Here is a 25,371-nt window from a genome sequence, read left to right on the forward strand (position 1 = left end):
AAAAAAAGCAAGATATATTTAATTATCTTATGTATATTACGTATAAAAATAATCCTCTAATTCGTTATTGAACACTCCAACCGGGAGTCTTCCGTTCATATCTGATACTACATGTTTAAGGGATAAGTGCTTTTTTCGTCCTCAAAATCTAGAGTCGAAATCAAAATCGTTCCGACCTTTTTTTCTTATTAAAATCATTCTTAACGTTACAAAAAATGTTATAAAATCGTCATTTTCTATTTTTTTGGACCAAATTACCTTTAACTATTAATAAAAATAATAAAACCCCACCCCACCCACACCCAGCATCTCTTCGTCTCCCCTCACCCCAAACCCACCTCTCACCCCACTCCCTCACCCTCTCACTCCCGAATTCAAATTTTCAGGCAAACTCATGCTAAATTATCAAAATACTAAGATGCCAATTCACTAGGAACGAAAATTATTGAAAAAAATCAAAAGCTGCAATACACAAAATTGTCATGAAAAAATGTTGCCGCTAACCATGATCAACCGAAATCAAAGAACCCTCTTTGGCAAAAAAAAAAAATCACAAAAAAAAGTAATCACTTACAACAGATCCTCATGGAAATTCAAAACCCAAGTACAAGTTCTTTTCCTCAATTGAATCCAAACCAACAATCAAAACCGACTTAAAGCCACAGAAAAATTATTGATCCCACCCTAAAAACCAAAAAAAAAAAAAAAACTGTTCATGGTCATCATCATCATCATCAACAGAAAATTCAAGCAACATGCACTTTGAATAATAATAAAAAAATTCAGCAATAACAATATTCCAAATTCAAATTTCAGCAACAACAATATTCCACAACAAATTTCATCAAAAATCCAGAAATTTCACAAAAAATCCAGTTCACAGAAGAAGAAGAAGAAGAAAAAGAAGAAGAAGAAGAAGCGGTGGTGCGGTGCGGTGGTGCGGCAGGACGGCAGGGCGGCGATGCGGTGCGGCGTAGCAGGACGGCAAAGCAGCAGGGCAAGGCGGCGGTCCCCCTTCTCTCCCCTTTCCTCCCCCCCTTTTTCTCGCGGCTTCCCCCCTTCCTTTCTCTCCCCAGTTCCCACCCCCTTTTCTTCTTTTTTATTTATTTATTTTATATTTATTTTATTTTATAATTTTTTAATAATGAAGGGTAATTTAGTAAAAAAAAAATTGAAGTAGAAAAGGACAATTTTATAACGTTTTTTAACTTTGAGAATGATTTTAATAAAAAAAAGAAGGTCGGAGACGATTTTGATTTTGACCCAAAATTTTGGGGACGAAAAAAGTACTTATCCCACATATTTAATAGTGTCATATGGATTTATATTTTGTCTTTTTGTTTATAAATTTTTAAATAATAAATATTTATTAGTAATAGTTCAAAAATAGGTCATACCAGATCATTTGTGAAAAAATAATTTGTAATTAGTTTGAAATGCTAGTGGGTTGCCAAAAATTTATACTTACATAGAAATTGGACAGAAACAATTAAAGTCCAGAGGAAATGGACAAGACTCATTAGAAGAAAAATGGTGACTATATCTCACCATATGACCATATCTCATTGGTAATTTATTGATCAACGACAAATTTTTAAATAGAATTCAGTGCTGCGTCGGATTAATCTTTGACCTGTTGGGCTGGAGGATACCGTGGAAAAAAAAATAGAGTGAATACCCCACCCGGTCCCTGACAATTACCTCGAAAGGACAACGAGGCCCCAAAAAAAAAAACACACAATCCGTCTCCTGATATTTTTTTTTGAATTGACGTGCCAAAAAAAATTAATTTTTGGCATAAGAGTTTCGTTGTCCTTTCGAAGCAATTGTCAAGGACCGAGTTTGAGTTTTTTTGTTAAGGGTCTCGTTGTCTTTCGAGTTAATTGTTAGAGATTATTTTGGATTTTATTAAAAAAATATGACCATACCTCACCATGTTAGTAATATCATGTATAACATTCCATAAAATAGTTGGTCCAAGAAGAAAAAGACACATTCCTTAAAAAGTTAGAATGGATAAGGAATATGGATATAGAGAAGTGTGGTGCCGGAGAGTTAGCATAGGAACTCAAAATGGCACAGCTTAGTTTGTGTAATTGTTGTAGTGGCGGCAGAAGCTCCTTGTCTCAAGTTTTAATTGTCTTTGCACTTGTGTTAGAGATCATTTGCTCTTTTCAGCTTTCAACATCTCACTCCATAGTGCAATCCCTTCCTGGATTCCAAGGACCCCTGCCTTTTGTTCTTGAAACTGGGTGGGTATATTATGATTCATTAATTCCTAAGTCATGTTATGGTTATTATTCAATAATGATTGAATTCAAACTATGAAAATATGCATTACGTTGACATGGCATGGCTATGGCAATAAGGTATGTGGGTGTGGGTGAAACTGAAGAGGAGCAAGATGGTGAAGTGTTCTACTATTTCATTCACTCAGAGAACAACCCCAAAGAGGACCCTCTCCTTCTTTGGCTTACGGGTGGCCCTGGTTGCTCTGCTTTTTCTGGCCTTGTCTTTGAAGTAGGTAGGTACATACCAAACACCAAAGGCTACGTTACAGAACAGGATACGAGACATAGAGGTACAAAATCGTATTTGATAGAGGAGACATGGATAGATACAATGTATTTAAAGACATTAAATTAATATATTTTGTGTTCAAAAAGAACACGGAAAAACTAACAAAAGATACAATTTATTTTTTATTTTTTTATTATTTTTTTAATTTTTTATTACTATATTTTTTGTCTTAAATTTTTTGAATAAAAAAAATTTAATTTTTATAATTTATTTTAGTTTATCACCAAACAGAATATAAAAACACAAAATTTTATGTTTCTCTCCTATGTCTTGTTTTCGATTTCTTGTCTTGTCATGTTCAGCGAAAGGTAGTGTATAATGGGTTTAATCATATTTTTTGCATATTATATATGCGTATTGTTACAGGTCCTTTATCATTTATAAACGAGGAATACAATGGGAGCTTGCCAAATCTGGTTTTGAAGCCACAGTCATGGACAAAGGTTTAGTATTAGGTGAATACTTATAGGAAGTAGGAAAATGTTTCATGTGAAGATAACAACAGAAAATGATAAATAATTTGACATATTTGACTAAATTGTATCAACATCTTAACTATAATCTTTAATAAAGACATCTTCACGTGATTAGAAAAGTATTATAGTAAATAGATGTTTTAACTTAAAGTTGACCAAGTCAAATTAAACAAGTTTAATCTTGCTTTGAGAAAATTGATCATGTTTGCATGGTTTGGGTGGTCGGGTAAGCAGTGTAATATTCGTAGATTTACCTGTGGGTGCTGGATTCTCTTATGCCAAAACAGAACGTGCTGTTCACCAAAGTACCCGGAAAGTAGTTCAAGATGCTCATCAATTTCTTAGGAAGTGGCTGGTTGATCATCCGGAATTTCTATCAAATGAAGTGTACATTGCGGGCGATTCAGTGTCTGGGCTTCCCATTCCAGCAATTGTTGAAGAAATTTCAAATGGTTAAACTCCTCTGATCTAAGCTTAAATAATAGGTAGCTAATGGCCTAATGCCCTCCAATTTCTGACTGTTCAATCTCTCTATTTTCGCAGGAAATGAAGGTGGCGTCCAGCCACATATAAATCTCCAGGTTTGTGCGTTTAAAAAAAAAACCTGCTACATATACAAGTCTTTTTGGCTTACAAGTCTTATAAGTCCAACAAAACACACGCCTTACACTCCCACATTCAAGAGTAAATAAACGTACGTTATTCAACCATTTCCTGTTTCTAAAGCGCGCTACTCACCATGCATTATGAACGACTCTTCTTCTTCTTCCTCCATGAAAACAAGTTTCTTGCCAAATTTGAAGATAATGGAACTTCAGAAATACACCCAAACGGTTACAGGAATTCACCCAAACGATTATAGAAATACACCCAAAGGATTACAAAACTACACCCAAAGGATTTAAGAAATACACCCAAAATTCGTTGAATTACACCTTATGCATAATTCAGAAATCTTTCTCTTTTTCCTCCTCATCTTCTGCTGCTTCTTCTTCTTCAAAAACGATTTCAGAGCTTGATGTCAAAAAATAATGGAAATCGAGAATAACGAAAAAAAACACAGAGAGAAAAGCACATAAATGAAGAAGGAGAAAGAGAATGCAAGAAACGAAAGTAAAGAAGAAAAAGAGGAAGAGGAAGAAGAATGTGCAGCAAGAAGAAGAAGAAGAAAGTGTAGTGAAAACGTGCAGTTCGAAGCGCGTTAATATAAATGACTTGTAAAGACTTGTATAAAAAAACGCTTGTATGTAGAGAATTATTCTTAAAAAAAAAAGGTAATAACAACCTGTCTTTTTATATGAACTTATAATTTCAAGTAGATTGAATAGAAATGTTATTTTGTACAGGGGTACCTGCTGGGGAATCCCTTTACAACATTTACCGAAGATAACTATGCAGTAGCATTCAATCATGGCATGGGACTCATTTCTGATGAATTATACGAGGTAAATCATTTACTAATCAATTCTCAATAGGTGTAATTAATAATATTTCTTATTTTTGTTTTAAAATGCTAACATACATATCCGAATTATTTTGGTGCAATAAAATAAGTCACTAAATAGGAACTGTAAAGGAGAGTTCATTAATGTAAACCCCGGAAACAAAGCTTGTGTAAGAGACATGGAATCATACAAGGAGGTAAGCCAGCAGCCATGTATTGTTATCATTGCTTTTGATGAAACATCTGAGTGTAAATTATAAAGGTTAGAAAACTCGTGGGTCCTCAGACTATTTCAGGAATTTATGTATGCCACATTTTGGAGCCTAACTGCGAGTTCGCCTTGCGTAAGGCATGGAGGAGGAGATCTCTGACTCTAACTGATCAGCTCCACAAGTTTCCGATCCTTGCAGTCCCACCCTTAAGCTGTCGGGTAACTTTTCACACCTTCAAATTTCATTAATGGAAGAGTTTACATTTAAATAAATTATTCCCGTGAAATTGTCTTCATACGATAATGATAGTTAAGTGTTAAGCTCCATTTTGGTCCCTGAAATTGGTGAGATGTACTGATTTAGTTCATAACTTTTCAATTGCTACAATTTAGTCTCTCAGGTTCAAAAAAGTACGCCAATATAGTCCCTCGTATTTTTTCAGTATCGGAACTCAACGCCGTTAGTGACGTGACTCAAGTCTTGCCACGTTAGATTATTAACGGCCCGCTGAGCTAGAGAAAAATTCCAATAGCACTGACTTAGTCCTTTTTCTTTTTTCTCTTTTATAACATAAAACAGAGAACGTTCTATCCAATCTTCTTTTTATTGTTCTTCTTCTTTGTTGTGCAAAGTTGCTAGTATGGGATGATGATTTCAGGTGGTAGCCAGAGTTTTATTCATTCAACCGCTAGGGTCCAAGTCAAAGCAGAGCACCAAGAGTACCAGGGTGGTGTGGCTGCAGATGTCGCCCTGTTCTCTGCTGGTCAATGACGGAATCGAATCCTAATAAGTCATTTTTTGGATGCCCGAACTACAATATAAAAAACCATAACTCAACCTTTGTGGGCAAACACAAAAACCTTAAATCCTTTCTCAACCTCTACAGACGCCGATACACACTTTGCGAAAACCAAAAGGTGGCCACAAACATTTTTTTTCTCTAGCAACCTTTAATTCTTTTCACCATTGGATGGGATAATTTTTTTTTTTTTGAAGTTCAGTGAAGAAAGAGAAGATGAAGTGATCAAAAGGGAGGAGTGTAATATTTTAGTATTGTTGAAACCCTCAAACAATGTCATTTAGTGCTTTCTTTAGTCTAAAACGCATACAACATCGTTTTAATATGTCTAGCATGGCAATGTTTGAGCCACATCACTAACAGTGTTGGGCTATTGCGATAGAAAATACACGAAGGACTATATTGGTGCACTTTTTTAAATCCGAGGGACCAAATTGTAGCAATTGAGAAGTCAGAGACTAAATCAATGCAACTCGCCAATCTCAGGACCAAAATGGAGCTTAACTCGATAGTTAAAGATCATTAGATTGTAATTCAGTTATATATGTCAAACTATCTAATGATTTTTGCAATATCATCTTCAAATGATAACAACTTCATGTAACTAATTACCTTAAATTTATTGCTAAAAATGTATCATTTTAAATTTGATGAATGCTACCCAACCCCCTCTAAAATAACATGTAAGTTACCCTTTATTATGTGTCACATTGTAATTGGTCCTTATCTTAACCATAGTTGGAGCGCCAACGTCATCACTATCTACTGCTCTTCCACACAACCTCTCTTCTTAGTATAGCCAGCGCCTCTTTTTGCCATGGATCACTTCTTACCCACATAATTAATGGTTAATTTGGTTATTAAATTTTTTTATTAAAAAAACATATTTTTATTTAATTACGTGATGGAACATATATATATATATATGTAAAATATAATATAATAAAATAAATCTATTCAAAGTATTTAAAAGTATAATTAAAATCATGAACATACAAATATAATAATAAAATTTGTACTCCAAACAAATAAACATATTTTTTTATCATACATATATTATTTAAAAAATAAATATATTATTAAAATTAATAACAGAAATTTAAAATGATAAAATTTAATTTTTTTACTGTATTTTTTATAGTATTTTTATTTTTTTAATTTTTAATTTATTAGTACTTTATTATTTAATTAATAATTAAACAAATTATTTTTATGAAAATTTATTTTTTGTATTATATTAGAGAAGAGACCAATATAACAGTTTAAAAAATAAATTGTATAAATATTTAAGAGATAAATATGAAATACATACTTAAGTAATGTTTAGTTTGGTTATTAAATTTTTTTATTAAAACAAATCTTTATTTAATTAAACGATAGAACATGTATTCATATGTAAAATATAATATAATAACTCTATTTAGAGTACTTAAAAGTATAATTAAAATCAGAAAAAATATATTTTTTATCGTACATAAATTATTTTAAAAAAAATAAATTGTTAAAATTAATAACACAAGTTTAAAATGATAAAATCTAACTTTCTTACAAGTATTTTTTATAGTATTTTTATTCTTTTAATTTTTAATTTTATTCGTACTTTATTATTTAATTATATTTTACATATAAATATATGTTCCATCACGTAATTAAATAAAGATATGTTTTTTTAATAAAAAAATTTAATAACCAAATTAACCATTAATTATGTGGGTAAGAAGCGATCCAAGGTAAAAAGAGGCGCTGGCTATACTGGGAAGAGAGGTTGTGTGAGAGGACAGTAGATGACAATGACGTTGGCGCCCCAACTATGGTTAAAATAAGGACCAATTACAATGTGACACATAATAAAGGGTAACTTACATGTTATTTTAGAGGGGTTGGGTAGCATTCACCTTTAAATTTACTATTTTCCACATCCCAGAGTCATGCATATCTACTATGTACCTATTGGGCCAACTTTGAAGAGGTTCGCAAGGCACTAAACGTTCGAAAGGTATAATTGATTCGTTATACACGACGGTAACTTTAAATGATGTATATATATAACATGAATGGCTAACTCTTTGCTTCAGGGTAGTATAGGAAAATGGCAGCGCTGTAACTATGACATACTTTACAAGCATGATATTCGAAACAGCGTCCAATATCATGAAAATCTAAGCAGTAAAGGCTATCGTTCATTAATATACAGGTCGATATCATTAATTACTTACTTTTGCTTCCATTTACCATTGGATGTGTATAATTAAATTGTAAATGTGTATTCTTTTTTTTTTTTTATAATAGTGGGGATCATGACATGATAGTTCCATTCTTGGCGACCCAAGCGTGGATTCGATCTTTAAACTACACCATCGTGGATGAGTGGAGGCAATGGTACGTCAATGGTCAAGTTGCAGGGTAAGTGATATGTGCTCAAACTCCAAACTTGTTATACCATTGTTGTATTTGCATAACTATCTCAGAAGCTAAATCAATCTCATAATTTGATAGATATACTAGGACTTATTCAAATCGGATGACGTTTGCAACTGTGAAAGTAAGACCCTTTTTAATTCCTGCAATAAATTGCCTCATGCAATGTTTATCTAATTAACTTCAATTTAACTGTCGTTTTGGAGAAATATTTTTAACCAGGGTGGAGGACATACAGCTACTGAGTACAAACCTGAAGAATGTTTAGGCATGTTCATTCGGTGGATATCTAAAAGGCCATTATAGGAATACCCAGCAGAGCCAAGGTGGTAGTGTACCTATGCTACGAAGAATAATCACTTTGTACAGTGAATCTGAACTTGTTTGGATAAACTTCTAAAAAAAGATCTTTTTTTGATTTATTTTTTTTTAAAAGATCTTATGAAAAAGTAAAAGTAATTTTATGTTTGAATATCTCATGTAAAGATCTTTTTATCTATTAATTATGTTTGGGTGTAACAATATAAAAATACTTTTTTCTTTATTTATTACATAAAAAAACATATTTTTTCTAAGAAAAAAAGATCTTTTAAAAAAAGATGTTAATTACGACTTCTCAAAAAAGATGTTAATCACTTAGAGAAGATATTTTTTTAACAAAATAATAGCGCCCAAACAAGCACTTAGAGACAATCTAAAATAAAATCATTTTTAACTTGGAATGATTAAGTGCTTTTTGTAAATAAATTAGCATATACAATGAGAGTGGGACAAGTGATTGAACATGAATGAAAACAATTTTTGCTGGTTGTTCTCTGGCTTTTGTCTTTAGTTCCCATATAATTGACACATAACGATGTATGAAGTGTTTAAGCGTTTCTGTAATTAGAATTAGCAGATGCAATGGAACAAGTGATTAAACACGAGTTTTGTTATCTGATTTTCTGTCTTTGGCTGCACTGCACTCAACAAGGCCCGGCAGGTAATTATGCTAGCAAAATTGATTAAATACAGTCGAAAATTAAAAAAAAAAAAAAAAATCGAGTAACGGCCTATATCCAACTACATTTGGAATTTTCATAATAATATAAATATTACAGAGAAATCAAATATTGTACAGCATATCTATTGAGGTACCTTGCCTAAACTCCTTGACTGCCATTGCATATGGAGATTGATGATTTGAATCCAACCAAGGATACCACTGTGTGGATGTCTGATTCGTTGCAAGTGAAGGATTTGATCGAATAGTACAGCACATCATCTTACTTATCACGCACTTCTCTTTTTGGAAGTAGGTCGGACCTCCTAAACCACAATCTGAACCTCAAACCTAAACATTGGAATAATCAACAAATCAGCAAAATGGAAAATAGTCCATATAGATGTGTTATCATATATCACTTGATTCAAGCGAAATGTATCCCATGATAAAACACTTTCAAAATGTACCCACTTCCCACTCAAACTTTTTCCAAGATAACACCAAAGTTCACCCACTGAATTTGTTTCCAAGTTTTCAAATGAAAATGAGACTACTAATCCTACAATTTGCCACCTTAAGCAAAAGCTACTCCCACACAGAATCTTAGCAACATAGATTTAGCTGAAAATTTAAGATGATGGAATGAAGATTACCAATGGGATTTCTGGAGAAGAACTTTAATACTTCATCAATAATTATAACCTGGAAAATGAAAAAAGAAAAGAAAAGAAAAGAAATAAGATTAAACCGTTGATGAGTAGCAGGACTCTCAATCTAGGCAAAACAGAGCCTAAGGAAGATCCCATCAATTGTATACAATAACATACATTTTCACAACTTATATATTGAACATTTTTTTGTTTTTGTTTTTTTTTTAAAAAAAGTGAATTTAATCACTAGTTATAATAAGTTTTCAATTTAAAGCCCATTGTTCCAAAATTCAGGACATATATTACATCTACTCTATTATGGTTCATCTGAGGAAACTGATCTACTTAGATATCAACAACAGGTGCATAAAGGTCAACAAAAATACTATTGACAAAGACGAAAAAACACTACATACAGGTATTGAAAGATAAAAGACAACCATCCAGTCATCCCAGGATAATGGTGTTACCTGCCAAAACAATTGTTAATAATAATAAATTAATAATTCAGATTGCTTATAAACAGGACAACTAAGCAGAGTTGTCACTCCAAGAAAAATTGTGGTACACCATTATAGAAAAATACTCACAGAGAAAAGAACTGACAGCGGGTGAACATATAAAATTAGTATGTGAAGAAGCATAGTTATGATTATAGAAGCAACAAGCCACATGTTACTCCAGGGAGGAACGACCCTGAAACAGAATTAATATTGTTACACTACAAATATAACAGAAGTTTATTCTCAGTTCCTAATTAAAGCTGAACTACAGCTCATGCAAGTTCCACTGTGCTCCACATGCAAAACCTCCCCTGGTTCCCACGAAAGGTTTTGTTTTGCATGACAAAGTTATCTTTTAACCGATATCATCATGATGATTTCATATATGCAATCATGCACCCTACTAGTTAGTGACATTAATATATTCTGCAGAGAACAACCCCCCAAGACGAAGTCAAATTAAAATAGATAAAAATATTACTCACAAAAGAGATTGATTTTCACTAAGGTTGTTTAAAGCATTGAACATCTCAACAACGACAAGCACAGTCATTGATACAGTAGATGGATGTCGATCATCAAATATACTGCATGGATAAGTTGTCTCCCTTGTTGGGCAAGTGTCAAAATTCATCTGTAAGAAGAAAACAAGTGAAACTATAAAATACCTTAATTAAATTTATTTATAGAAAATTGGAAGAAATTATTACCAGAAAAAGCAAACCTAATATATACTGCTAAAGATTATCGCATCTACACGAACAAAAATATGTTGCCCAGGCCTGAAGCAGTAGAATTCAACTATGTAATTCATTGTAAGTTCACAATGTATAATGTGCTTTCATAATAAACATTTTAGTAGGCGGTCTAACAGTGATTTTCAACTCCATTCCATTACGTATGTTAATGACTTCTCCTTGGTCATACAGCGGTTTCAAGACCTTTTTTAATTTTTAGTGAATCTTGATTAAAGAAACAAATCAGTTTTATTATATAGTTACACTATACATTATGTCCCTAAAATATATCTTGTTTACGTCCCTAAAGTTTCTTTTTTGTTAAAAACAATAACTAGTAGAAAATTTCCATCCTCTCGCCTTCAAGGGATATAATGTCGTAACTTGAAAACTCTTGCTTCTTATTGTTGCTCCGAATCTTCACTATATCATTAATAGGGAGAATACTCGGGACTCAATTGGATACCGTACATTCTTTGCATCTCAGTCATTGTCTCCAAATCACTCACAATAAATGAGGATAAATAATATCTTACCAGTTCAACATATGGTAGTTTGGGGCCACTATCAGCATAAACAAACCACCAAATAAAACCAGCAACGGTTGCAAGGCCAACATAAGCTGCATCAAGCATGCGAGGTTAAAAGGATACAACTACCAAAACAAATTATGTGAGATGAACAACATTAAAGCATAAAATGGCTAGTTATGATTCATTTATAAAGCATGATCAAAACAACTTTTTCACTAACATGTAAATTTGGAAACATAATTGCTGCTCACAATTTTCAACTAGAGTAATTTCTGTTACCTAAATCAAGTTATGTAATATACACACTTTTTGTGTAGCATGAACGCCATTCATTAACATGTTATGATTTGTGAGTTGCAACAAATGAACTTATATATATAATTACCCAAACCACGAAAAATGACAAAATCTTACACACATCTTCCATTGACTGAATACACTATTACACTTGAAAAATATTTTAATTTGATTAAGTCAAACCATTGTTGTTTTGTTTGATTTTGTTCTCATAACGTGGATGTCTTTTTTCTCCCACCTTGTATCATGTTTCTATTAATAATATTCTTCTTTTATCCCCCCCCCCCCCTCCACCTCCAAAAAAAAAAAAAACAACACTCGGCATGCACAAAGCCCCGTGAGAAGAAAAAGAAACAGACACACATAAACCAGGTTACAGTTACTATACAAAAACTTAAAAAGTGTTTCTTTCATTAATAAAGAAGAAAAGTTATTGGACAAAGGAACTGACCAAAGATGTCTATACTGAATAAGTCATGGTAAAGAGTTAAGTGTTTACCTCCAATTACTAGATAACGGAAGAAGAGCCAACCTGTCACAACTGCTTCATTCACCTAGGATTATAAGTTCAAAATAAATAAAAACTTGCCATCATTATAAGACATTGTGATACCCAAGTATTTAAAATCTTGATTATTGAATTGTCGAATCGAATACAAGCCTCACAACTAAGTATTGCCAGAGTACCTTTCGAGGCTTAGCCTTCATCACATCAGAGTCTTGCTTATTGAAGCCAATAGCAGTTGCAGGCAGTCCATCAGTAACCAAATTGACCCAAAGCAGCTGGACCTGGTAAAAGTTGAGGCAAACAAGAAAAAGATATATTAATTCAACGAAAAAATAGAAACAAATATTAATGATATATTTCTCATTGAAACAATGAAAATATCTACTGCAATCAACTTTAAACAAACGACAAGACACACTGTACGAGATAAACACTATTACCAACTACATCTACAAGCCAGGGCCCAGGGCAAGAATCATTGAAACATAAATTAAGGATTTACACAGGATTGAAGCATGTATCAATATGCATCAAAGAAAAAATCAGTAATTTGATATCATATGGAAAATATATGATAGAACTTTTAATTTTCTATCCTTAAGACTTCTGGAAAACAACTGGCCCAATAAGATAACACAAAGACAAGCATTGTAAACTCACAGGAGCGAGAGTATCAGGTATCCCAAGCACAGCAGCGACAAATATACAGACTACTTCACCAATATTGGATGATATCATGTATCTAATAAACTGTTTTGTATTGTTGTATATAGCTCTACCCTCTGCTACAGCCTGCTTCAAAACAATCAGGTTAAAAAGTTGCATAGGGAAATTGCTTTCTAATTGAAAAGGTATGAAGGAAAATAAAGAGAGAGACAGGATACTTGACTTTAGGGAATTGATATAAGCTAGCTTACCGCAACAATCGAAGCAAAGTTGTCATCAGCGAGCACCATGTCTGATGCACTCTGTAATAAAACAACACAATCCCATAGCCAAGGATTATTGGGGGAAGAAAACACAAACCTACTGAGGATTATAGAGTACAAAAGAGTGTAATGACAGTAGATAACACCTTGGCAACAGCTGTTCCAGAACCCATAGCAATTCCTATATCTGCCTTTTTCAGTGCGGGTGCATCATTGACTCCATCACCCGTCATTGCAACCTAAAATATATTGTGAATTTCAAGAAATTGGAAGAAAAAGTTTAAAATATTGTAAAACTGATTATTCCCATGATTACAAGGATACAACAAAGTATTAACATCCGGAGTGAAACTGTCAAAGAATGATAAGCACTTAGTCCTCATATCAAGCAACAAGAAAAAGTGTAATGCACCATACTATCTTTAGATGAGAACATAATGCTACATAAATATGACAAGAAAATTAGAATAGAAGATATCTATGGATGTAAAATAGCACCAACCCTAAAGAAAAACCTTTTGTACAAAGCAATTGCAGTTTAACATTTTGATAATGGAAGCATTTTTGTACCACTTCATTCTGATTTTGCAAAGCTTCAACCAGCATCCTTTTATGAGAAGGCTCAACTCTACATGAAACAAAGACATTCAACTTTTAACTATTGAGTTTTTCACGCAGAAAAATGTTGAACAAAGAGATAAAAGAACTTCTCTTCATGTAATGCCATATCTTTTTAATGAAATCAAATTTTAAAGTATACACATAATCCGGCATACCTGGTAAAAAGTGCCATGCGTTGCAATGCTAGAGTTTGTTGCAGTGGTGGAAGTTCTTCAAACTCAGAAGCAGTATAAGAGCGCTCGGAAAATTCTATCATATGGTCAAAAGCGCCTATCTTGCGGCAAAGGGACTCAGCGGTGGACTGATTCAGCATTAAGTAATTTTAGATAGAAAGACATCTGGAATGTTAAAGCAAAAAAAAAATGGAAGTTTACAGAACTCCAGGAACCTTGTTATCTCCAGTGACAACTATAACACGTATGCCAGCAGTCATACATGAAAGCATGGCATTTCTAACTTCATCTCTTGGTGGATCCAGCATCCCAACCTACAATGGGGAGAAGAGCCGCACAAAACAAAACCAAAAGAAGAAAAAAAAGGTGGAAAAAGTTGACAAAAGATTAGTAGCAGAAATAACAGTAAGAAAATCAAAATATTAAGAAAAAGGCAAAATATAAAAGAGGTCATTTTGGACCCTCTGCTTCATTCACTTGTGTTCACTAATCAGATATGTTAAGACATAAAATTTAAAATAAACAGACTCAAAAGCATATAACCCATTCGATGTCTCAGTATATGAATATAACCATTCAAAGCAAAAGTATATGTTAAGAACAAAGGCTAGATTTGTTTGACTTGAATTCAATATTTGAACTTTTGTATTTGCCATTGAAAAGAAAGCATACCAACCCAATAAATGTAAGATCTCTCTCATCATCAAAGGACAACATCTGTTGACCTGAGGGCATCCATTTCAAAGCCAAAGCTAGGCACCTCAATGTTTCTTTTCCTGCAAAACTGGCCAACAAAATCATGTTCACAATGTGAAATAAAACGAAGTTCACAAAAGTGTACAAGACCAAAAAAAGTTCACAACTAGGAATGTTCTCTGAATCATCTAAATGGAACAGGAAGTGTATGCAAAGTTAAGATACATTATGCTCCACTTCCTCTGCTTTTCTGAATGCACTTTCCTCAATTATCTAAAAGCTTTAAACCACAAAAAGATTCTTACTTTTGGACGTTAATTCTTCAATCTCTCATATTGATGTAATCTAATTTTCTTCTCAATGCTGGTAGGAATAATTACAAGAGTAGTAATTGAACCTGAATCTTTTTTCATGGAAGCTAAACTAATCTTTACATCATCTCCAGAAAAGGAGGCAATGATTCTCCTATTATGAACGGCAATGTCATCTTATCACTTCAAGTGGCAGGATTTTTTTCACTTAAAATACTGTAGTTAAAGGTCAGTTAACTGTTGGAGGATGGATCACTATGACAAATCATCATGGATATTATTTTTTAATGCCTAACAAGTATCCATCAGGTATGAAGCATATAGTTCACTCGACTGTCCCCTTTCCACTGCTAAAGTGCTAATACTGATAAGAACTAAGCTCTCGAAAATTTCAGTTTCATTTTCCTGTTTTTCTCCATGTGTTATCTATTCTGAATGAAGGACAAAAGGGAAGAAAATAAGCTAGATAAGAAAAAATTAGAGCGTATACACATGCTAATTTATAATAAAGAAACCAACCTATGGAACCTTGAAGCCAGCTCTGCTCGAATATCAGCAGTAAGTGGCACAATTGAGCCATCGTCATTACACAGAATTGTTGTACATCTAGCAATTATGCTTTCTGGAGCACCTTTAGAGAACAAAACATTCAATTGGTTTCTGCTGCAAAGCACACTCATCATTTTCCGATCTCGAGAAAATTCCAGCACATCCATCTGCAAAGTATCAGAGTCCAAATGATGAAACTAAATATCCACAGCAATATAACCCCAAAAGTAAAGAAAATCAATTAGTAAAAATATGCAATTATTTGATATTCATAGTTTCAACTCATATGTCAAAGGATTAAGAAAAATGTAAAAAAAAAAAAGGTGACAAACTTGCTGAATCATACCTTTCTAAATTGTTCCTCCCAATAATGGTTACAATAAGAAGCTCGTTCATGGTTACTCAACATGTTCAAGGCTGATGGCATAGAATTAAAACCAGGAAGACCAACCTAAAGATGAGCAAAGAAGCATACTTTGAGTCCAAAACAGGGAGCTTCACACACAAGATTAACATAAATAGGAGAGACAAAGAAACATACAAATCACAAATACAAACCTTTTCTGCAAAGACACGTAGTGCCACTTCAGTTGACTCACCAATTTTTTCATACTTTCCCTTATCAGGATTATACTGCAGGGTTGATTCATTGCAAAGAGCAGAACACATTGCTATGTGAAGAAGACACGGCAATTGAGCTGGAAAGTCAATCTGCAAAATAATCAGATGCTATTATTTGAACAATAAAAAAAGCTGGATCACCAACCATTATAAGTTTCTGTTTTGAATATAAACATCCGTATTCATGAAAGCGCTCAATTTCTTAGTCACCCAAAGGTTCAAATATCATGCAGCATTGGATGATGCCCATCAAAAAACCGAAAAAATACAGCATATTTGGCATTCTGTATCCTTGACGAATACTGTTTAGGGAAGGAAATTAACCTCCCCAACTTAAGAGGAGCAGACCCATTCCTCTCCTTGTATAAGTCAATTAATTAGCTTTCAAATGTGTTGAAAATTTTGCCTGTCCATTAACACAAAAGCATGACAAATAAAGAAAAATAGTACCTGCATCCCTGTATTGTCAAAAATTATGCCTTCAGGTGCATATGTTGTCCCACTGACACTGTATTCAGTAGCAGCAGGACTACGTTGTGCAGATTCAACAACGCACACCTGTGAATATAAAAGCATATAGAGGAGGAAACCAATTTAAAGAAAACAGTAAAAATACTGAAAATGGAAAAAGAAAAATATTATTTAGAAACGTTGAAGTACTACAAAAGCATGGAAGGTATGACAGAGTCAGTCGAAATAAGGGAGGAGTCAAGTAGCACAATATTCATACCTTTAACATGAAGAAAGAGAGTTTAGTTTTGAAATGATAATAGAGGGCTCTATTAATTTCAGGAAGAAGCCACATATTTAACATTCTTAATTGAAAAAAACATCATGGGCAGTGAGATTTATTTTATTGATAAAAAGAAGAATTTTATTAAGATGAAGAGAAGGATTATATAAGATGGAGGATAAGAGGACCTCTATACAAATGTAAAACAAAATAATAAAGCAGCGTGACCATCAATAAGTCAATACAAGATCCCCTGACAACGGTAAAGTTCTCTGGCATATGGCACTCGTGGCAATTAAAAAATCCACATAAAACAAATAGATGAATATAATGTTCATTGATCAATGACAAATAACACTCACCTTTGCAACTGACATCATATTAGTAGTTAGTGTTCCAGTTTTGTCGCTGCAAATTACAGTGGTGCAACCCAAGGTTTCAACAGAAGGCAAAGACCGAACGATGGCATTCAACCTAGCCATACGCTTTGTTCCAAGAGCCAAACACCTATTAATAAAAAAGTAATCAGTACAAGAAAGAGGGAGGAAAACCTAGATCAGATTAGTTTCTAATTGAAAAATATCTGAAGCATAGCATCTCAGATTAAGGATAGCCCTACAATTACCAAGTAATTCCACTAGTGCAAATATATAAGGAGAATTCTATGACACAACAGCCTTTTCCTTTTCTTTTTCTTTTTTCTGTTATTGCCCATACTCATGCTAGTTTTGTCTCTATTTGCTGACAACATGTAATACAAAGAAAATAAAACGAAAATATACTAATGCGAAAATTAGTAATAGCACTTAGACTAGCCCAATATATAGACTGAAACAAAATCAAGTGGGGTTCAATACTATCAGGAAAAAAATCAAGAGGTTACAGGTTATCAAGATAAATTAAATTCACAAAAACCTATCAAGAGCCATAAGTACTTAGAGAAGTTCCCTTCTAACTTTGACATTTTACAATAATAAAGAGTTGTTTCAAACAACTGTGGTTGTTAAATGACTCAAAGTATATGGTGCAAGCTGCCTGATCTTTTAGAGTATCTTTCTCAGAGTTGCAGAGAGACTGAAAAGCTTTGCACTACTGCTGTTTTTTTTTTTAAATCCTAATTTTTTTTGTATCCATTTCTTTTGCACATCCTTCTCTCTTTGTCAATAATGTATCATCTTTCATAAAAAAGAATCAAAAGACCGTGATGATGGTTGAAATTTGAATTGAATACAAACTCCACCTTCAGCTCACAAAAATAATAATACCTCAACGACAGTACTTGATACGAGGAATCTTAATAATATGTTGCCTTATTGTTTCCTTCATTGCAAATTTGAGATTTCTTTTACAAATTAATTACTAATGAATACTATGCAAAAAAAGACATTAATTTAACTTTGTCAATTAAACACCATAGTATGCTTCATTTACTTCACAATTTTTAGATTCAACACAAACAATAACAATTAAGCATTCTCCTACTAAATTTCATAAGAAATCCCATGAAAAATGTCTATAGAAATAAAAATTAAAACATCTGAAAGATAGCATTGCTAATAGAAATGATAAAGAAAAGACCTAGACTCACGTTGTAACAACAGCTGGGAGCCCTTCAGGAATCGCTGCAACTGCCAGGGCAACTGCAATCTAGCAGGAATGTGATTAGAAGTTAAAAGACTTTCATGCTAACAAGACAATATGGTTATTTATACACAAGACCAAAAGTTGAATTAAGCATAGAAGAATACATTAAATGGTACATGAAAAATAAGACTCCAGCATGATTGACTGCAAAACTTGAATATCAGAAAACAAGAGTATATAAATCTTGAGACAGAACAGTATAGCTAATGAAACTCCAAAAAGATAAAGTAAAAAAAGTGGAGTCCTCATATTTGATTACAAACCTTAAAATAATGAATAGCACCACGCAAGAAACCACCATGAGCAGGGTCACGAAAATGACCAATATTTACAATCCACACCAATACGCAAATCCCTGCAATAACCTGATAACATAAACATTGAAATAGCACCATCACAATTTAAAAATAAATGAGAAAAGTGGCCCGCCTTTACAGTTAACAGTTAAGCAATAAAAATATTTGTCACATGAATATTACTTTCATATATTTGATTATCCGTGGTATAATTTTTAGTTGAAACATCTAGGTTTGTAATACAAGTTTCATCATAAACCACGAGTTCATTTCAAGAGGTTTCAAGAATAATTTCATAATTTGTTGAAAACAAAACAATAAAGATAATGATAAAATAAACCAATCTAAATCTGAATCCTAGGATCATACAAGATACTGTTTAATATTGTAATATAGGATAATGACGTATAATATGATACTATGATATGGAGATGTAACTTAACACTTTTTTGTAAAACACATTTAATAATTAATAATTATTTGCCTGGCTTCAAATGAGCTTTCTCATTAAAAGCCACATGTATCTCAATAAAGCAAAGTGTTGCTATTGAAGACACTTCAAACTCAGTCCCAAATCCTAAGTTCAAACTTTTCAAATGCAGAATTGGATGTCTGACAGAACGGCATCAGCTAAATTTGCCAGGCAGGGAACATAGAAATGCAATGATGGTTGAGTAGCTTGTCAGAACAGTTGTTATAAAACAGCAACATGCCCTAATAGAACAAATTTTATGTTTGACAAAATCTAAAATAAGACAATCAGCAATCACCTTGGCTAAAAAGGTACCAAACTCATCCAGCTTCTTTTTCAATGGTGTCGCCTCCTGTAACCAATCATACAAAGAAAGAACAATGGACAAACACTGTTAACCTATGTCTAACAGTCCTTACTAAACTTTCCTTTCGATGTATCAGGGAAAATACACAATACACATGCACAAACATGGCATACATATTAGAAACCTTTTATCATTAAACAAGGTCTTTGGCTTTAATATCACCGATGACCAATTGCAGCATGACGATCTCCAATCATGTCAATTCTTACACTATTGTTATAAAATTTAAACTGAAAAATTAAAAGATTCAACTTTATCATTCCGTAGCTCTACACTCTAACTACTCACCCAAAAATACAATTAAGAAAAAAGGGAAACTTATAGCAGTATTTTATACTTGTACAGGCTCTCACCCAAGACATCTCTACCTTTAAATTCCATACACAACATTAGAACCAACTATCACTGAAGTAAATCCCAACAAGAAGAAGGTTATGTATATTATCTCAAAGTATGTCAGCATTACAATGTTACATAAGAGAGAAATGATGAAATGAATCTCTACCTTTTTCATTATGCTAGACAGTTCTAGTTTCCATTTTCCATTTCAAAAAAGTTGGTAAATAATGCCACGGTCCAATAGAAATACCTACTTATTCCTAACTTAAATGTGCAGGAGGGAGAAATTTTTTTATTATAGATATGTACACAACACGGTCATTTTACTCTTGATGACCATTAAAGACAGCTGCTAGTTTACATATTAAGATGAAAAAAAACTATTAACTGAAGGTCTTAGAAGAAAAAATGGCATGAAGCAAATATAGTAAAACCATCTATATGGCAATTGCGATACTTACATCCTCTGTGTGCATCATTGAATCACGAATGTTGCCCATGGCAGTGTTAGGACCAACTCCCACTACAACAGCTCTTGCCCTACCAGCAACCATAACCGTTCCCTGATTTTTTTTTTTTTTGTTGAAAAATTAATAAATCTCATCTGGTATAAGGCATCTCAGACTGCAAAAAATAGTGGCCTTTCTTTTTGGCCACTGAATATTCAAAACCAGGATATTTTGAAACAAAAAAGTAGCTATGCTAAAATGGGACCAACGAAGTTGCTATTATTACATTTATGTGGCAAAATTATTGAAACAATTTTCATTCGCATTGACAAATATATTTGATATAATAAATAGTTTAACAATTAACATCAGCAGAATGATTAAAATTATAAAATAGCATTGAACATGTTGGAAGCTCCCCCCCCCCCCCCCACCCAAAAAAACAACAAAAGAAAAAAAACCCAAAAAAAGGGCTGAACATATAATCCAGAAAATTATTCTTTAGAAACAAACTTAAAACTTATCAGCCACATAGTTCAACAAAGGATTGAACTTACATACCGAGAACAAAATATTTGTTTTGTCTTGGTATACAGCATTTGTTGTTGTGGTTGTTTTAAGCTCTTTCTCCACCGAGCTGCTCTCACCTGTGATAATTTAAAAAAAAAAAAAAAAAAAAGAAATTGATCACTCATTATATTGGCAAGGTGCCTCTTGATTATAGATACAACTGGTGCATGTGAGTGCAATAAACTGATACATAAATGTATCACTATCATAACAACTTAACATATAAGCATGTAAAAGAACTTGCAAGACATATATATGCATATTAGGGAGGAGAGAGACAGAGAATCACATATTTCATATAAGCCTGACTAAATTAATTATGTAATGCTCATTGCACAATACAGGTAGAGGTATCCTCTACTGCTTCTGTCAAACATATGTTCATATGAACAAATAATCATAGCAACATTGAGTACATTCTATTGTTAGCAAAGCTAAATCTCAAAGTTTCATCAAATTACTATGTTAGAAGTGGAATTCATCAATAGGATTACAATAGTAGTCAAATTGTCAAACCTGACAAGCTAAATTCTCGATTTGCCAACAAGTATAAACTAACAATATTACCCACAATATTAAGGATAAATGTCACCTATCATGCCCTCCTCTGATGAATCAGTAGAATGCATCGATTATGTTATATGTAACTACCAAACCATTATCTAAATGCCTGCTAATGTCAACCATAGGTATATTGGCACATGATAATTTTTCAAAATTTTCAGACATGTAAGAAGTAATTGTAGCTTTTTGTAGCAGGAAACATTCAATAGTTCCATTCACATTAAAATATACTACAGCAGGTATACCTGTAAGAATGGCTTGATCAACACGGACTTGACTACTTAGCATCTCAATCATCCTCATATCAGCAGGAATTTTGCACCCCACTATTTAATTTCAAACCAAAACAGTGTCAGCTTTCAGCTCTACAGGATTATGCAAACAAACCAGCTAGTTTGTAGGCATTTCATTTGCATAATCAGCTTACCAGAAACTTCCACAATATCACCAGGAACAAGTTCAGTGGCTGGAAGTATAGAAAAACAACCTGCAAGAAATAGACTATCCCATGCTTCAAAGCTGGTACTATCTAAACTTCAAGAAGACGAGCTTTGACCAATTCAATAACTTCCAATAATGTCATCATCACATATTACAAAAAATAAACAATTTGTACTACACTTCACTAGCATTTTAAGTTTCTGTTTTTTATTCTCTTTCTTCCACTAAACATGGAGGAACATTATTTTGATAGAAAATATGGAGATCAGTTTAGAAAAATGTAAAGGCACGCAACAATAATAAACTTAATTAAAATTACCAAGTTTGATTCTAACAAGATTGCTGGGATGAATGAAGACGTAGAAATATCACTTTCTCTACTTATTTATTTGTATAAAGAAAATTTATTTGAGCAAAGTAAAGGAAAAGAGAATAAGATGTACTCCAAGAAGAAATAAAATAAATAAATGATTCTTATTACCATTTCGCAAAACAGTTGCCACATCAGCTTGATAGGCACGCAGCTCCTAAGATAACACAAAAAGAAAGGAAAAGATGAAAGTGAAAGCAACTTGAAACAACCAGCTCTCTAGCATATGAAAAATCCAACCCGAAAATCATAATAAATAAGATGATTTTCATCATATAACAAGTTTAAATTAGGAACAAACAAAAAATTAGAAACAAGAAAGCTTTAGCCGCAAATTTAGGAAAGCTTCATCCAGAGCCTGTTAAAATTGCCATAACTAAATCATTATGAGTAAGATTGTATATGGAGGTCTACATTATTAGTCCTTTAAATTTACCTCGAGAGCTTTTTCAGCATTTGTTTCCGTAATCACCCCCACAGCTGCATTTGCAGCTAATATCAATAGAATAACCTGAACATGTAATGAATTAATGCATGAAAATATCACCTATTTGATAAACCAGATTCAAGTAAGAGCAATCATATAGCAATAGGAAATTTAGTACATTATCCAACTCAGAAACATTACTACAAAAGGAACTTTCTCAAGTCCTCCATTTCCAAATAGTTTATAATTCAGAACATGAAATATTTAAAACAATGATTCTTCACCAAATAAATTGTTCACAAAAAAGCAAATACAACATCTAAGATCAAATATCATACAGAAGGCTCCAGAAATGCCATTAAGCCCGTTTCTCCATTAACTAAAGCCAGAATAAATGATATCACTGCAGCTGCTATAAGTATCTTCACAAGCAAATCATCAAATTGCTTCAAAACCAATTTCCAAAACGGAGCTCCTACATACCAAATTTGACAGGAGTGAGTTAATTACAACCAGAATCAACTGATTTTATGTCATTAAACAAAATAGTTAAAGCAACACATGACAATGAACTAGAGTGAGAATGGAAAGCAAGAACTCAATGTCATATACTTACTTTTATCTTCAGGCAGCACTGGATACCGATTACCAAAGGATACCATGCAGTAAGAGAAGGGGAAATAAATGTTAATATACAACTACATTAGTAAAATATCAACTACTAACATGAAGCTGGTTAACTATATGCTACATGTAAATTTTCTTCTTGCTAGGTTCACCATAATGATTTTTTTATGTAATGTGCCATCAATGAACACAATGAGAACTCCACCATTTGCTTAGAATGCACCCAACATCCAATTTGTTTCAAGATAAAACCACAATTCTCTGATATCTATTTCTTTTCTGTAAAGCAAAAAATTACTAAAGAAATTAATTCATCGGTGCATGGCCATAGAGAAGACATACCGTTTATACCATACAATCGACCATGTTGAACTACCTGGAAAACAAGAGTTGTTTCTTTACTCTGATTGGGTATAAACGAAAAAGGGAAAAAGGAAAGGAAAATCCAGGCACTCCTAAACTTGATCAGACAAAAAAACAAAAGAAAAAATAGCAAAGAAAGGAAAATTGAAGTACCTGGGTATCTGATAGACCTTTAGTTGGGTCGACTCCAAAGTGATCAAGGACCTAACCACCCAAAAAAGATAGAACTCGCAAAGATTTATAAAGATTATAAATTGAGGGATTGCTAAGCAATGTTAAACAACTTAAGTTTCTCCAAGTGCAACCTAATCAGAATTATGCTAGATATATGCATATGTTTGAAGCTTTGCCGCTAAATACTAATGTAGCTGAGAATAGCTTTATCAACATCATCTATCACATTGCTACTCCCTATCGATATTCATACATCTAAATTCAGCTTCCGAGTAAGGAAAATTCGCATTCAATTTGTTTCGTAAATGTTTGCTACCAGATTCAATTATAAAAAAAAAAAAATGTTTGCTTCCAGATTTGGTGAAGAAATAATGCAATGAGATTTTTTGTTAGAAGGTGGAATAGAAAATAACCTCGGGAATAGATCTGGCAAATGCGTCCTCCATGGAAAGAGGATGAAGAATTTGGATCGAGAAAGGCTTTCCGTTACTTCACTTTACTTGAAGAAGGCTTCACACAGAAAGAGAAAGAAAAATGGAGCATGTGGATTTCATACCTCTAACAATTAATTAATTGATTAATCAATTAATTAATTAATTAATTAAAGATGGTAGTTTTCGTTTCACTTTCAGTGTGCACTCTTTCTCTGTGTTGATGCTGATATACTACGGTGATTGCTGAAGCTGAATTGGTTTGATGGTTTCCCTGAAACTCCAGAATCTCCAAATTCGACAGAGCAACACAGCCGTTACGTTCAAGCAACGTCGTATTGGGCCCATTAGTATTTGGATGAGCCTCCTAATTGGACTTGAGGATTTTCTAAGCCCAAACAAGTGGAATTATTTACTCTCAGAAAACAAAAATGTTGGGATTTGTTTCAATAAAGCACCACTTTTGAGTAGGGGTGTTATCGGTTCGGTTTGGTTCGGTTTTGGATTAAAAATTAACCGAACCGATATGTTCGGTTCTTACATATACACAACCATTCGATTTTCTGTTTTTACAACAACGAACCGAATCAACAGTGGTTTGGTTTGGTCGGTTTTTTTTGTTTTTAATTCCTAATGAGAAGAATATGAATCACAATAATTAAAGGTTCAAAATAGTCAATAAATTGAAATAATAAGAGTAAAACATTGAAATGGTTAGGAGTTGAAGATTTTTGTTGTTAGGTTAAAGGTTAAAATGGTTAAAACATTGAAATGTATGCATATATTCGGTTCGGTTTGGTTTGGTTCCGTTTTTATCGAACCAACCGAACCGAACCGATCGATTTTGTCAGAAAAAAACCGATTTTTTTGGTTTTTAAGTCGGTTGTTGTAATTTTCGGATCGATTTTGCGGTAATTTTCGATTCGGTTCGGTAACTTACACCCCCTACTTTTGAGTAAGCACCCAATGACCCAATCCGATCCTGTAAATCTCTTCAAAAAACGAGGTGATTTCTCTAAAAAAAAAATACATTTTAACCAACTTGAATTGATGAATGATCAA

General features: G+C 33.0%; 2 protein-coding genes across 10 annotated transcripts; one reads left to right on the plus strand and one right to left on the minus strand.

Annotated features, from left to right (window-relative positions):
• The first annotated feature begins 1,975 nt into the window (after positions 1-1,975).
• LOC107606354 (serine carboxypeptidase-like 17) lies at positions 1,976-8,471 on the plus strand. 9 transcript variants are annotated; one of them, XM_088492680.1, is made up of 13 exons: positions 1,976-2,252; positions 2,370-2,581; positions 2,947-3,028; positions 3,288-3,508; positions 3,600-3,637; positions 4,403-4,501; positions 4,611-4,697; positions 4,787-4,930; positions 7,436-7,507; positions 7,587-7,705; positions 7,801-7,914; positions 8,008-8,053; positions 8,152-8,471. In XM_088492680.1, the coding sequence occupies exons 1-13, from the start codon at positions 2,074-2,076 to the stop codon at positions 8,233-8,235; spliced, it is 1,497 nt and encodes a 498-aa protein (XP_088348806.1). In that variant the 5' UTR covers positions 1,976-2,073; the 3' UTR covers positions 8,236-8,471. The 9 variants fall into 9 exon arrangements, with proteins under 9 accessions (XP_088348806.1, XP_088348807.1, XP_088348812.1 ...); XM_088492681.1 differs by having other exon boundaries at positions 2,370-2,524; XM_088492686.1 differs by having other exon boundaries at positions 2,370-2,528; positions 2,947-3,035; positions 3,344-3,508; positions 8,152-8,364.
• A 371-nt stretch (positions 8,472-8,842) lies between these two features.
• On the minus strand, positions 8,843-24,630 carry LOC107607959 (calcium-transporting ATPase 3, endoplasmic reticulum-type). The gene is made up of 34 exons (XM_088492679.1): positions 24,292-24,630; positions 23,858-23,908; positions 23,684-23,717; positions 23,331-23,348; positions 23,053-23,189; positions 22,724-22,798; positions 22,399-22,444; positions 21,904-21,963; positions 21,722-21,802; positions 20,904-20,989; positions 20,355-20,456; positions 19,486-19,539; positions 18,683-18,784; positions 18,364-18,422; positions 17,138-17,282; positions 16,493-16,600; positions 15,980-16,132; positions 15,768-15,872; positions 15,392-15,588; positions 14,538-14,649; positions 14,081-14,179; positions 13,848-13,993; positions 13,642-13,699; positions 13,218-13,310; positions 13,060-13,110; positions 12,803-12,934; positions 12,322-12,423; positions 12,134-12,188; positions 11,341-11,426; positions 10,553-10,701; positions 10,155-10,260; positions 9,981-10,034; positions 9,568-9,616; positions 8,843-9,262 (listed from the first exon to the last, which is right to left on the minus strand). The coding sequence occupies exons 1-34, from the start codon at positions 24,322-24,324 to the stop codon at positions 9,195-9,197; spliced, it is 3,006 nt and encodes a 1,001-aa protein (XP_088348805.1). The 5' UTR covers positions 24,325-24,630; the 3' UTR covers positions 8,843-9,194.
• Positions 24,631-25,371: the final 741 nt, after the last annotated feature.

The sequence above is a fragment of the Arachis ipaensis genome, chromosome B7 (assembly GCF_059453495.1).
Source record: "Arachis ipaensis isolate K30076 ecotype BB chromosome B7, ASM5945349v1, whole genome shotgun sequence".
Taxonomy (NCBI): domain Eukaryota; kingdom Viridiplantae; phylum Streptophyta; class Magnoliopsida; order Fabales; family Fabaceae; genus Arachis; species Arachis ipaensis.

What these genes read in the sequence shown, in the direction of transcription:
- LOC107607959 (XM_088492679.1), bottom strand. Translation starts at nt 24,324, where the DNA reads ATGGAGGACGCATTTGCCAGATCTATTCCCGAG. An exon ending in TGATATTGTGGAAGTTTCTG is followed by an intron (nt 21,803 to 21,903) that starts GTAAGCTGATTA and finishes GAAATTAAATAG; the next exon opens with TGGGGTGCAAAATTCCTGCT. An exon ending in TTGTCACTGGAGATAACAAG is followed by an intron (nt 13,994 to 14,080) that starts GTTCCTGGAGTT and finishes ATGCTGAATCAG; the next exon opens with TCCACCGCTGAGTCCCTTTG.
- LOC107606354 (XM_088492680.1), top strand. Translation starts at nt 2,074, where the DNA reads ATGGCACAGCTTAGTTTGTGTAATTGTTGTAGTGGCGGCAGAAGCTCC. An exon ending in AGCCACATATAAATCTCCAG is followed by an intron (nt 3,638 to 4,402) that starts GTTTGTGCGTTT and finishes TATTTTGTACAG; the next exon opens with GGGTACCTGCTGGGGAATCC. An exon ending in GTCAATGGTCAAGTTGCAGG is followed by an intron (nt 7,915 to 8,007) that starts GTAAGTGATATG and finishes ATAATTTGATAG; the next exon opens with ATATACTAGGACTTATTCAA.